The 14,685-nt window shown below is 34.2% G+C and overlaps 1 protein-coding gene across 1 annotated transcript in view; it reads left to right on the forward strand.

Annotated features, from left to right (window-relative positions):
• The window catches only part of RNF168 (ring finger protein 168), a 52,726-nt gene extending 38,392 nt beyond the window's left edge, over positions 1–14,334 (forward strand). The window contains exons 5-6 of the mRNA XM_077117986.1: positions 8,821–8,902; positions 11,244–14,334. Of these exons, the coding sequence (XP_076974101.1) occupies positions 8,821–8,902; positions 11,244–12,197 (1,036 nt within the window). The 3' untranslated portion in view covers positions 12,198–14,334. The remainder of the gene's footprint in view (positions 1–8,820; positions 8,903–11,243) is intronic.
• The last annotated feature ends 351 nt before the right edge of the window (positions 14,335–14,685 follow it).

Raw genomic sequence — 14,685 nt, forward strand, 5'->3', positions numbered from 1 at the left:
TACTGCACCAAATAAACCTCTCTCCCTTTGGTCTTACACAGAGGTTGAAGTTTGAAAATATGAGTCATATCATCCTTGACCTAGTATTCTGATTTATCTTAGTCTTACCCAGATCAGCTTCATTCTTATCTCTAGTTGAAGTCTGATTACTTTTTCAGTTTCCTTTACAGTTACAGCATTGCTTCTGATCACAGCAAAGGAAGTGTAGGAATGGGCACAAACTATGCAATTCACTGGTCTTACTATGTTTCCCATCATCATCCTGAGGCTGCTGGGTTGATAGAATGGTGAAATGGCCCTTTGAAGAGTCAGTTGCCAGCTGGGTGGCAATACCTTAACGGGCTGGGATCCGCATTCCCTAGAAGGCATGTGTTCTAAGTCAGTGTCCAGTCCATGGTGTTGTTTCTCCTATAACCAAGATGCATGGGTCCAGGAGTCAAGAGATAGAAATGGGAGAAGGACCGCTCACTACTACCCCTAGTGAGCTACTAGAAAATGTTTTGCATCCTGTCCATACACCCCTTAGTACTGCTGGTCTACAGATCTTAGTTCCAAACGGAAGAGTGCTTCCACAAGGAGACAAAACAATAATTCCATTAAACAAGAAATTAAGACTGCCACCTGGCCACTTTGGGTTCCCCATGCCTCTGAATCAATAGGCAAAGAAAGGAATCACTGTACTGGCTGGGATGATTAGAGGAAATAGGAAATGAGGGTAAAGAAGAGTTTGCCGGGAACACGGGAGTTCCCTTAGGGTGTATCTTCATAGTACCATGTCTTGTTATTAAAGTCAATGAAAACTGCATCAGCATAATGCAGGCAGACTGCTAATGGCCCAGAAAGTTCAGAAGTGAAGGTTTGGGACATCTCACCAGGCAAAGAACCATGGCCATCTGAGGTGCTTGCTGAGGGTGAAGGGTGTATGGATTGGGTAATGGAAGAAGGTTGTTATAATCTACGACCATGTAAGCAGTTACAGAAACAAGCGGTGTAATGGTTCTGAGTCATTTCCTTGCTTTGTTATGAATATTTATATATATATATATATATGTATATGCACACATTAAGCAAAGAACTTTGTTTTCTTTCCTTTCTTATCCCTTTGCATAATGAGTTGTATTTACTTTGTAATAGTATTTAAGCTATAGGATATAAGTTTAAGAGGGAATATTTGCCAACTCGGCAGAGTTGATGTGTTTGTTGTTGAATGCAGGATAGTTGAATATTTTTAGGCAAAAATATGAGTTCCTTTTTTTATTTAGAGATTTCATATACTTTAAAGAGACATGTATGAGTGCCATATTAACATGGGGTGGAATGTAATGGTTAAGTTTATGTGTCAACTTGTCTAGGTAACAGTGTCCAATTGTTTGGTCAAGCAAGCACTGGCCTGGTTGTTGCTCTAAAGATACTTTGTGGACTTAAATCAACAGTGAGTTGATTACGTCTACAGTCAACTAAGGAGACTTAACCAGGAGAGAAGTCTCATCCAGTCATTTGAAGGCCTTGAAGGACTGAAGATAACAGCAGCCACAAGGAAGACTTTCCATCTCTATTTCAGCTAGTCAGTTTCTTCTGGGGAATACATCGAAAACCTTTATTGGAGTGCCCAGCTTGTGGCCTTCCCTATGGAATTCAGACGTGCTTATCCTCATAGTCATGTGAGCCAACTCTTATAAGAAATCTCATAATATTTATATAATATATATCCTGTTGGTACTGTTTCTCTGAAGAACCCTAAGACACTACACAAATCAATCTACAGATTCAAACAATACCTACCAAAAATCCACAGTCTTTTTTTTGTAGAAAAGGAAAGCTTATGCCAAAATTCATATGGAAGTTTAAGGGACTCCAGATAACCAAAACAGTCTTGAAAAAAAAAAAAAAAGAGGATTCTTAAACATGTAAATCAGTGGAATAGTATTGAGATTCGAGAAAATAAACTCATACATGTATGTGGTTATTTGATTTTCTATAAGGATGCCAAGGCCATTGAATGAGGAAACATTTGGTTTTTTCAGCAGATGGTTCTGGGACAACTGGGATATCTTCATGCTGAAGAATGAATTTAGATTCCTGCTTTATACAGTATACAAAAATTAGCTCAAAATGGATCACAGGCCAAAATGTAAGAGCTAAAACTGTAAAACTCTTAGATGGAAATATAGGAATAATCCTTATTATCTTGGTTTGGCAATAAATTCTTTGATATGATACCAAAAGCCCAAGCAACAAAATTAAAAATAGATAAATTGGACTTCGCCAAAATTAAAAATTCTTATGTTTCGAAGGACACTATCAAACAATGTAAAAAGGCGGTCTATAGGGTGGGAAGAAATATTTGCAAATTATATATGTGATAAGGATCTTGTATATAGAATATATATACAAGCTCAACAACAAAAAGACAACCAAATTTAAAAATGGGTAACGGCCTTGAATAGACATTTGTTCAAAGAATATATACAGAGGATGCTCAGCATCATTAGTCATGGGAGAAATGCAAATCAAAACCAATGCAAATCAAAACCTTATACCTACTTGGATAGCTATAATCTAAAAAAGAAGAAAGTATTTGAAAGAATCTAGAGAATTTACAGTCCTTGTATGTTGTTGATGGGGATATTGTGGAAAACAGTTTGGCAGTTGTTCAGATGTTAAATATAGCATTATCATACACTGCAGCAATTACACTCCTAGGTGTATACCCAAAAGAATTAAAAGCAGGTACTCAAATAGTAGTACATAACTGTTCATAGCTTTTTTCACATTAATCAAAAGGTAGAAACAACCCAAGTGACTGTCAACAGATGAATGGATAAAATCAATATCCATACAATGAAATATTCATCTTATGAAAGGGAACACAATACTGATATATGCTATAACATCTATGAACCTCAAAAATATGCTAAGTGAAAGAAGTGCAGACGCAGAAGCTCACAGGTATGAGATTCCATTTCAATGGAATTTCAATGAAGATATTCAACATTGTTTAATCCATAGAGACAAAACAGATTAGAGGTTGCCAGTGACTAGGGGAAATAAGAACGGAGATTGTGACTGCTTTATGAGTAAGGGACCTGTTTTGGGAGTGATAGAACTATTTTGAGCTGGATAGAGGTGATGTACAATTTTGTGAATGTTCCAAATGCCCCTGAATGGTACATTTTAAAATAGTTAATTTTATTAATAACATAATTTTATATGTTCATTTCACCTTAAAAGAATTTTTAAAAAGATCACTAAACTATTTGAAAATTAAGAAAAATGTCTCCAACATGGATCAAAAAATAAATCTTGATGGAAATATACAATTGAAAATATTATATGCACATCAAAATTGGGGGGATGTGGCTAAAGCAATATCTGGGAGGAAATCTTTGCTTTAAAGTCGTATTAGAAAAGAAGAAAGGCTGAAAATACATTTAAGCTATAATCCCAGGAATACATTATTAGCTTACTATTAGCAAATGAATCAGTGCAAATCACCTCATTAAGTTTTAATATAGAAAAAAAGTATAAGAATAGTAATTCTTAGCAGTGTAGGAATAAAAGAAACTTCTGTTTTCTGTTAAATGACCTCTGCCAAAATACTTAAAACAGATATCGTCACACTTCATGGTAAAACATTTAAATCATTCTCTCTTTAAGGCCAGGTAAACACAGGTGACTGGCTACTCATTATTCCAATTCAGCATCATACTGGAGTCTGCACAGTAAGACCAGAATAAAGAAGTAAAAATATGAGCTAGGAAAGGATGGAAAAAGAAGATATCTTTACTCAGATGTGATGAGTAAATGAGTTTGGAGATACAGTTTTAGAATTATGTGATAAACATTGTTGCTGGATATAAAATCGTTGTAAAACAGAAACAAATTTATTGAAAAATCTACAAGACCTTATAGAGAAAATTGTAAAACTTATATTAAAGAAATGTTCAGTGACTTGGAACAAAGTCATAAACAGTGTTAATGGCTTGGAAGATGTGTGCTATGACAATGTTGTTAAATGTCACATCTCTCCAAACTGATCTGTAAATTCAGTGCAATTCCAATCAGAATCCCAACTTTTTTTTGTTACATGATACACTGATTTTAAAATTCACATGTAAGAGCAAGGGCCTTCAGATAATCCTGAAGAAAAAAATGTACGATGGGGGAATTAGATGCTTCAGATTTAAATGTAGTTGTCATTTGCACATAGATAGACAATTTGACTGAAACAGCAACATAGCTTCAATTTATGGAGCCTCTATAATAGTATTTTAAAAATGTGTCCACAGGATCTTTGATATTTCTCCCTTTAAAAAGATGGAGTCCAATCCCTCACTCCTTGTGTGTAGCTTAGACTTAGTAACTCTCTTCTGATGAATAAATGGAAGTGACAGTGTGTACTTCAGAAACTAGGTCATAAAAGGCACTGTGCTTCTCTCTTTTGGATTACTTGCTTTATTTTGGATTACTTGCTTTTAAAGAGTTAGCTGCCATTTTGTAAGCAGCCCTGACGAAACACCATATGGTAAGGAATTGAGGCCTCCTGCCAACAGCAAGGAAAAGTGAGGACCCCAGAATAGCCTCATGAGTGAGCCATTTAGAAGTGGATCCTTCAGTCCAAACCATCATATGACTAACGTTTTGACTAACTGTGAGATCCTGAACCAGAACCACCTAGCTAACTTGCTCTTAGATTTCTCACCCTCGGAAATTATGAGATGATGTCTGTTATTTAAGCCATTAAGTTTTTGCTTACACTGGATAATGTAAGTTGCCATTGCTAATTACTAGGGAAAGGATGAGTTCGTCAATAAGTGATACAAGGGCACTTGATTATATGGAGAGAAAATGAGATTGGACTTTATTCATACTATATAAAAATTAAGATGAATTAAAGACCTACATTATAATAGCAAAACCATACAACTACAAAAATTATAAAGGAGAATAGAAAGGAATGTTTTAAAGAGCAAAACAGTTAGCATTAAGAGTAAGAATGTCAGAACACCTTTAGAGAATGAAAAGACCAGCTGCAAAGTTTAGGGTTTTTAAACTCATTTAACTGACAAAAGGTTACTGTTAAAGATTACCCACACATTAGAAAGACAACCCAGTAAAAAAATGAGCAAAAAACTTTTTCATGGAAATGAAACTTGAAAGCTGATACAAATGTGGAAAAACTTTGCATCTTATTAGTAGTCAAGGAAAATGTAAATTAAAACCGTAATGAGCTACCATTTCACACCATATTACAGAAATCAAACTTTCTGACAATATTAGAAGTTTTAGAGGTATATCGTACATACTCTTGAGAAGAGTATAAAAGATTGATACTCTAACTCAGCAGTATAAACACTAGAGAAATCCAGGAGACATGTATAAGAATATTCCTAGCTGTACTGTTCTTAACAGCGAAGAGCTTAAAGCATCCGGGATGTTCAAGAGTCAGCATGTCTACATGTCAAGTACTATCCAGCTGTGAAAATGAATTATAGCTAAGGGTCATGTGCATGACTCAGGAAAATACTGGGTGAAGTTGTGTATGAATACGTTTAGTATGATTCTATTTACATAAAGTTCAAAATAATGCAGTGCTGAGCAATAAAGTCTTTAGGGATACAAATGTATGGTGAACTATAAAGAAACAAAGAGCTGTGAAACTCAGGATAGTCGTTGTCTCTGTGCTGAGATATAAAGAGGAGGCCCCGAGGAGACTTCAAAACCAGTGTGTTTTTGTTTGTTTTTTGTTAAGCCAGGTGATAAGTATATGAGTTTTCATTGTAATGTGCATTTTTAACTTTATTTGAAGTGTATATATATATATATGATATATATGTATTAACGTATACCAGCTTAAGTGTACTCCTTGAATTTTTACATACACTTGAAAACCCCTTCAGATTATGATCGAGAATATTTACAGGTTTCCTGGTACCCTTTCCAGTCAGTATCCCAGTCCCCCATGTCTTAGTTTTCTAGGGTTGCTGTAACAAGATACCTTAGCCTATTGACTTAAAACAACAGAAATTTATTCTCTCATTTCTGGAGATTTAAAGTCCAAGCTGAAGGACTAAACAGGCCCTCCTTTTTTCTGGAGTCTGTAGCATTCTGGTATTGTCTTGCCATAATCCTTGGAGCTCTGTGGCTTGTATTTGTAACATTATCACAGTATATGATCTGCCTTACTCTTTGGCTTCTGGCTTCTCCTGGTTTCTATTGACTGACTGCATCCAAATTTCCTTTGCTTATAATCCAGTCATATGGATTAAGGCCCACTTTTCTAGTTTGTGAACTGCCAGAATGTGATATACCAGAAATGGAATGGCTTTTAAAAAGGGGAATTTATTAAGTTGCAAGTTTAAGTTCTAAAGTCATGAAAATGTCCAGATTAAGGCAAGGCTATGAAAATGTCCAAATTAGGTCACCAACAAGAGAAACTCAAAGGCTGATGAAGTTCGAGGTTTCTCAGCTGGAAGTATACATGGCAAACATGGCGATCTCTGCTTTCTCTCTTGTTTCATGAAGCTCTCCCCTGGGGAGTTTTCCTTCTTCATCTCCAAAGGTCTCTGGCTGCATGGCATCTTGTAGCTCCCCTGACTCTAAAGCTTTTTCCAAAATGTTTCCTCTTTTCCAGTAAACTAATCAAGACCCACTTGGAATAGGTGGACTCGCATCTCCCTGTAATCACAGGTTACTACCCACAGTTGAGTATGCCACATCTCTGTGGAGATAATCTAATCACATTTCCAGCTTGCAGTGTTGAATAGGGATTAAAAGAAACCTCTGTCTTCCACAAGATGAATCAGGATTAAAACATGGCTTTTCGAGGGTACATAATCCTTTCAGACCGGTACTCCCGCTTTGATTCAGTTTGCTTTCATCTAAATAGGATCTTTGAGGATCCCATTCACAAATGAGTCCATACCTTAACTACTATCTTCAGAGGTCCTATTCACAAATGGGTTCACACACACAGGAAGGTAGATTAAGATATGATCATAATCTTTTATGGGATACATGAATTAATTCCCAACAATATTTTTTGGGAGAAGAGAATTCAATCTTTAATGCCCTGTAACCATGTTTTGTGATTCTTATATACATTTTACGAGTATATTGTTTTGTAAGCTACTCATTTTCATAAGGTAGACCTATGTGTACTCTTGGAAAATCACATAGTAAAAAGAAGAAATTATGGAAGGGTATATTTGTTTTAAATAAGAGATAGTATGTACTATAAATTTTTTTTTTACAAGAGATTCACTTTAAATTCAAATATGCAGTTTGTTGAAAGTGAAAAGCTGGGAAAAAAGTGGGGTTGGCTAAATTAATAGACAAAATAAACTTTTTGATAAAAGCTGTCTTAGCATCTCTGAGTTGTTTTTCTCTAAGCATCAGTGGGTCTTTAATTTAGCTTTTCCTGGACAAACTCTGGATTTCACCTCTTAGCTTCTTCTCTCTCCAGGTTCTGGCTTTTTTCGTTTCTGTGGGTTCTTACTTAGCATCTCCCAGGCATTTCTGGAAATCATTTTTTTTGAATTGGTTATATATGAGGAAGCAAATGGGAATGGAAAAGGATAATGATATGTACTTCCTATATTTGTTTACTTTTTTAGAATGAGCATGTATTCATTTATTACTTGGTTATTTAAACATATATACAGGAGAGTAAAAGAATCTTAGATAATTCTGTTGATCGCATTTTGTTTTGTGATCATTGTGCTACAATGATCCTACCTTGTGGCAAGTATACCTCGTAGCTAGCATCTGACATTGCCGAAGGGATTCTTTAGCCTTAAAATACAAGTTAAAATGAGACTCAACCTGGATTCTTGTTTTTCTCTTATCAAAGTGGTTTTTGCTCTCCAAAGTTTGCAGAGTAAATATGTGGATTGATAGAACTAAATATGTGGTTTATATACTCTTGTTAATCTATAAAAGATGTTCATTTGTTTTTTATATGAAATCCTGCTCTAGATTTTCTTTCATTTTTGTATATATATATATGCTATTCATTGACACTTTTGACATAATATAACTCTGGTTCCACTGATTTGCAATCAGATATTAATTTTTTTGTTTAATTATAAAAGTAATAACTGTTGTTTAGAAAATCACTCAAAGTTATTACCAAATCCAACATTTGGGACGTTTCTGCCATTTTTGAACATAATTTTTTTGCATGGTTGAATTCTTACTATTAAAAAAATATGTCTACCACCTTGTAACTTGCTCTTTTATTCCCACTTCTTTTTCAGCATTTTCCGTTATATTACAGACTTCTTGTGCTCAATTGCAAGCAGCCTGTTTGAGCTATTATGCTGATATTAATATAGCTTTATGTCTCCAAGCAGATTGTTGATATAGAATGTGTATATAATAAAGTCTTCATACTAAAATGGTAAATCAGGGATCATTTCCTAACATTAGAGGTTTTAAAAATTTGAACAGCCAAAGTTTATGGCATAAAAAAGAAACTAACATCCTCTCTCCTAACTTAAAATATTATTTCCATAACTTTTAGATGCTATCCCCCCCCCCAAGAATTAAGAGATGTTTAAATTTGCTTTTTACTTTCCTTTCTACTATTTTTCATTAAAATATCAATACTCTGGTTTTAAGTTTTATTTTGGTTAGGTCAAAATATCTTAGGCAAGGATGTATTTATTATACACTTAAATATCCTCTTTCTGATTAATCAGCCAGGCAGCAAAACAAGTAAGTTCAGGAAGGGCATGAATAGTTAATCTGGCTTTATCTTTTTGGGTAGATACCCCTTGTCTTTCAAAGCATTCAAACTTTGATAAACATTTTTTAAAGGTATTTGTCACCTAAATCTCAGTTTGGATCAGCGTCACAGTCTGAAGTTGCACAAGATGGCAGGAAAAACTCTCTGACTAAGGTATGTGATTATAAAGATGCTCTTAGTTTGGCAAGTTACTAATAAGCTACTAATGCTATAGATTACTAATACCTATAGTTTCCTTCCTTTTTTTTTTTTTTAATAAAAGTCATTATGATAAAAGGAACATGCTTTCTTAGTTATGTGAGGCTTATAGGATCTGCAAATGCTTTCACCAAAGACCCAGTTAGTGAATATTTTAGCTTTGTAGTTCATATGATCTCTGTCACATCTATTCAGCTCTGCTGTTGTAGTAGGAAAAAAATGAACATGATGTAAACAGATGAGCATGTCTTGTTCCAATAAAGCTTTATTTACAAAAACAGTAGCCTGGTTTGGTTTGTGGGCCGTTTGCTTGTCCATGACCTAGATAATGAAACTTAACAAAAACTGAATAGTCTATACCTAGCAGCAGCTTCAGTTAGAAGGATACAGGGTGGGAACAGCATCCTGGTAGTACAGCATAAGGCATGTCTATTTAGCAGGAGTCCTCACAGCTCCAAGTGACTACCTGGTAAAGAGACCAAACAGATGAGTGTGGTTAACTACCCATGGCATTAGCTTCTGGGGTTCCTGGTAAGCAGGACACCCAGTCAAGAGAATTATACCACACTTTCAAAAGCCAAAGCTGTGGCTTCCCACCAGGTGTTTATAGATTATTCATAGTCTTCCTAATATGGTTGTAGTTCACAAAAGCTATCAGGTGATATTCTACCTTTATCATGTTTCCAGGTAATAGAATTAGGGAAGATGAACTCAATCCAAGGGAGAGGTTAATTCTACTCATGGGTTGCTAAAATTTTTTTCAATTCAGTTAGGTGGTTTTGTAGCATCTAACATTTATTGGACACTCACTGTGTGCCAGATATGACATAAATGATTTTATTCATCATAATCACTAAATCTATGATTTAAGATAGGTATCCCTTTAAACTTTATTTCACAGTTGAGAGAATTAAGGCCCCATATCACTCAAGTAGAGTTAGTACCGAGGTTTAAATTCAGATAGTCTGGCTCATACTAAGGATTGATTGTAGGACTGGGATATTTTTCCAGTGTGGTGTTCGTATTCACAGTAAAACTAGGTAGGCAAGCTAGAACTTGACCAATCCAAACCACATGGATTCATAAGAAATACAGTCAGGACAATTGCAAAATAGATAAAAGAACAAATAATAGAAAAGCACAAAAATAAAAGATATTCTTTTAAGATATAACGAACACATGTAAGGTTTTCAACAACAAGGAGCAATCTTTGTTCCAAGGAAAATTCTAAGTGAAGCATTTCTTCTTATGGCTCTGCTGTGATCAAAACTAATCCAAAAACTTGATTGTCTTACCTGTAGTGAGAAGAATTATACTGGCTAAAGTAAAGGTTCTTAACCTAAGATCTGTGGTTAGAATCCAGGGAGTACATAAGAACTTGGATGGGAGGTAAAAAAAACACATCTTCGTGGAAATACTAATGGTCAGTGAGAGGGAGGGGGAAGGGATATGATATGTATTAGCTTTTTCTTTTATTTCTTTTTCTGGAGTGATGCAAATGTTCTGAAAAATGACCATGGTGATGAATATACAACTATGTTATGATACTGTGAGCCATTGATTGTGTACCATATATGGAATGTTTGTATGTTAAGAATGTATGTGCTTGCATGTTGCTTTATCAATAAAAATTTAAAAACAAACAAAAAAACCCACATCTTCAATTATGAGTGTAAACAAAATCACAGTACTATTAGCAGTACCTGTAACTTTGTTTTAAATAGAAATCACAATTTTAAAAATCTTTTGAAATACCATTCACTTATATCCATCCCTACTTTGAAATTACAAGTTACTACACTTTTCACCCGATGTAATTATTTAATGTAGTAATAGGTGCACATATTATTACATCATAAATACGATTTTAGCATTTTGATAACAGAATATAAGATCCCTTTGTAAGTTTTATTTATTTGTTTTAATTTCAAAACATTGCTCTCAGAAGGGGTCTGTAAGCTTTACCAAAATGCCATAAAGGTCCATGGCACAGAAAAATGTTCAAAATCCCTTCATCAGAGGAATTTTTTAAGTGAAAGAAAGGTCATGTCCTGATGTCAGCTATTGACCATATGTAGAATCTAGTTTGTGGGTTTAATTCTGTAGGTTTTCATGGGAGTAAAAATGAAGTAATTCCTTAATCTAAATTGGCAGAATAAAAATACTATTAAGAAAGAATTAATGTACCTTATTGGTAATACTAATAATGTACAGTAGTGACTCAGTTATATGGTACCAATGTAATTAGACATATGACTTGATGTTGAGTTCATTGTCTTTTTTAAATTTTCCATAGGACATTGACAATAATGATGTGAAGAGCCCTATATGGCAAAACGCAGAAATTGAAGATATGCCAACACTTTCTCCACAGATGTGCCTTGAAATTCAAGAACAAGGTTCAAAGTCTTTAATAGAACCACCTATGCCTCAGTTAAGTGCCTATGGTGCAGAATGCCTATGCCTTGAAGGAGATGTCAAAATAAAACCAAACAATCATGATAAAGAGTTATATGTCATAAATCATGAGGAAAGTAAAACCATAGTTCCCTGTTCTGAAGCTGCAGTTAAGTTTTGTGGTAAAACAATGAATGAATGCAGTAAATCTGGCATGACTCAGATAATTGGGAACGATACAGTTGAGACAAAAAATGAAGACTCTAGCTTACTGATCAGTAGTAATGATATTTCCAAAAGAAAAACCCAGGAACCTTCTTTGGAAGCAGTTAGAGATTCATGCTTTTCTTCAAAAAAAAGAAAAATATCCCCCAAAGCTTCCTTAGACCAAGAAGAAAGAGAAATCAGTTTTGCCCAAAAGCTGATAGAGTTGGAGCATCTGCTTTTCGAGAGACATAAGCAAGAAGAAGAGGACAGGTTACTAGCATTACAACTTCAGGAGGAGGTGGATAAAGAACTAATGAAGCCAAATCGGCAGAAAGGATCCCCAGATGAATATCAGTTACGGGCTACATCCTCATCTCCAGAAAAATTGCTAAATGGACAGAGAAAGAATTCCAAAGATAAGAACTTCGGAAAACAGAGTGATACAGAGCATTCAAAACATTGGAGAGGCTCAAGAGATGAAAAGTGGCAGCCTCCTTTTGAGGTCCAATTGAAACGTTCATTTACTGTTAATGGAAGAATGATGCCAAATTCTGCTAAAGATAATTGTAATGTATCTAAAGGTTCCCTAAGGCCTAATACTTCACAGAAAAATATTTTTCAGATGTTTCAAAAATATACAAAGTAATTCATAGGTAAAGGAGTGTTTTGTCATCTAGTAAAGCTGGATCATGAAGGTCTCTTTTTCTGTTATAGCATCTTTGTAGATAAATTGCTTAATGATTTTGCTCTGTGGTATCCCAATTATTTTTAATTAAAGGATTGTGTGATTCCAAGGGAAGGACATATAAATGTGTTTCTGCAAAGCTTGGTGAATAGCAAGGGTCCCAATCCTTTCTATTGTTAATAACTGTAACATGCTAAGGTTGACAATCCTTATGGATATAAAAATACCTTTGCCAACTGCAAGAAATTTCCAAAACCATACATGTTTGATGACCTTTGCTCACCTTTTGTTATTACTGGTAATTGAAGCAAAATAATACTATGCTATATAGTTAAGGAACCCTTGCAGGTTTTAAAAACTAAGTTTCCTTGCAACTTCCACAACACTGAAGTAATCTAGTTTTCTTGTCCACTTTAAATTGTAAGCATTTTCTTTAATTTTTGTATGGATTAGGATCAGTGTCAAAACAGAAAATCAGAGTTTTCCAGTAAATTGAAAGTAGTTGAAGAAAGGAAATCAGGTTCTTGATACAAAGGGAGTTAAGAGTTTATAAAACTGAATAGGATAAATGAACAACTGTGGAGCATTGGGACCGAATGGTTCATAGGGACTGGTTCCAGAATGGCATAGCAGGTACAGTTTGTCAGAGCAGCCTCCCTCTTCCATTCTTTGCTGAATGACACAGAAAACACATAGGTTTTATAGCTTTTCATGCAACAGTATCTGGTGTCAAAATCAAAATTAGTTACTTCTCAATTACCTGAATTTTTAAAAATCCCACTTCCAGTAAAAAAGGGGGCATTTTGTTGTGGGATGGTTATGTCACAATATCTTGTCATTTGTATTGATATGACTTTATTTTGTGTTTATGGGCAATAATAGAAAGTATGGTACTGGGTTTTTGTCCTTTCTTGCCCTTGGAAGTTAAATCAGAAGGCAGTGATTTCATTTTTGAAAATCACTTGATATTATTAATGCTTTGCTTCATTGATACGATCAACTTGTAGCAAAACAAATAGCAGTTTCTGCTAATGTTGTTATTCATCCTAGTAATGTAAAAACACGTAAAATGTCCTGGCTTAAATTTGTTGATATTTTTAATATATTATTAAGCCTCTTTTTTCCCCTTCAGATTTTGTAATTGAAATTCCCTTTATCTTTGTGCACACTTAATGGCATCTACTTCAATATTGATTAGATAATTATGGATAGAATTCTAATGCTAATTTAAAATTTAGTTTGCCCTTTCTACAGAAAAAAAGGGATTGCCCTTTGAGTAGAGATTGTGATGAATTGAAGTTTAGTCAGAAGGTGAACCAAATTTGTCTAAAACAGACAAATCTATCTAGTCTCATCAAACCAGTATTTTTCTAAGAGCAATTTCACTTTGCCTTTTAGGGTAGACATTATTGGAACTCTTCAAATTAAAAGTTATCTAATTAAATCTCCCTGGAATAGTCCATGACCAAAAAGGGGTAAAATAGTCCAAGATGTGATATGGTTAGGATTTATATATTTAATCACTTATTTTTTTGTGAAGAAGTCTTCCTGACTAAAGTTGATTTTAGATAAATTTTTAGATAAATTTCTCATTAGCCTTTCTGCTATTCCTGCCATACATGCCTTAATGTTAGAAACTAAGAAGTATTTTGTGTCAGTCATTAGACTGCTTTTTTCCTCTTATTTTTGTGGTAAGAGTATGAGAATGTTTAATTTCTCAGAGTACTAAAAGTATATATAGATTAAGAATCTGAAAATTAAAATAATTATGAAAAATTAAAATTGACTACATGGAGTTTACGCATATCACAAAGTACTATAAAGGAAAATTAGAATATAAGGCAAACAGGAATAATAGTTTCAATTCATCACAAAGGGCTAATTTCTTTTACTTAAAGTATCTGTAGTCTACATGATTTACTTTCTATGAATCAATAAAGAAAAAGACCAATTAACCCAACAGAAAAATTAGAGAAGTTTGAGCATATCCGAAGAAAGGAAATATAAATGACTCTTTAAATGCATGAAAAGATGCTTAATCTCATACTATGCTCATATATTTTCCCACCCTTAATATTAATAAAGGTTTTCTTTTGTTCTTTTGTTTTCTTGTTTTTGTGTGTTTTAAATTTTTTATCTTAACAACTGGGGAGATTGGTACATTGTTGGTATGAATAGAAAATCCTTTTGGAGGTAAACTTGGCAATTCTTGGAATTCCTTAAAGCGGTCTTTACATGTGAATGATATGTGCAAAACTTTTTTGTTCTGGCATTTCCTGTAAATGGCATGACCTTAGAAACAGCCTTAATGTCTACCAATTGATATTAAATAAATAATGGTATAGAGGAGTACTGTACAGCAATAAAAACCCAGCCTATTTTACTGACAGAAAATATAGTTAAGTGAAAAATACCAGATGTAGAATTATGTATATAGTGTACAAAACCA

The sequence above is a fragment of the Tamandua tetradactyla genome, chromosome 10 (genome assembly GCF_023851605.1).
Source record: "Tamandua tetradactyla isolate mTamTet1 chromosome 10, mTamTet1.pri, whole genome shotgun sequence".
NCBI classification, from domain to species: domain Eukaryota; kingdom Metazoa; phylum Chordata; class Mammalia; order Pilosa; family Myrmecophagidae; genus Tamandua; species Tamandua tetradactyla.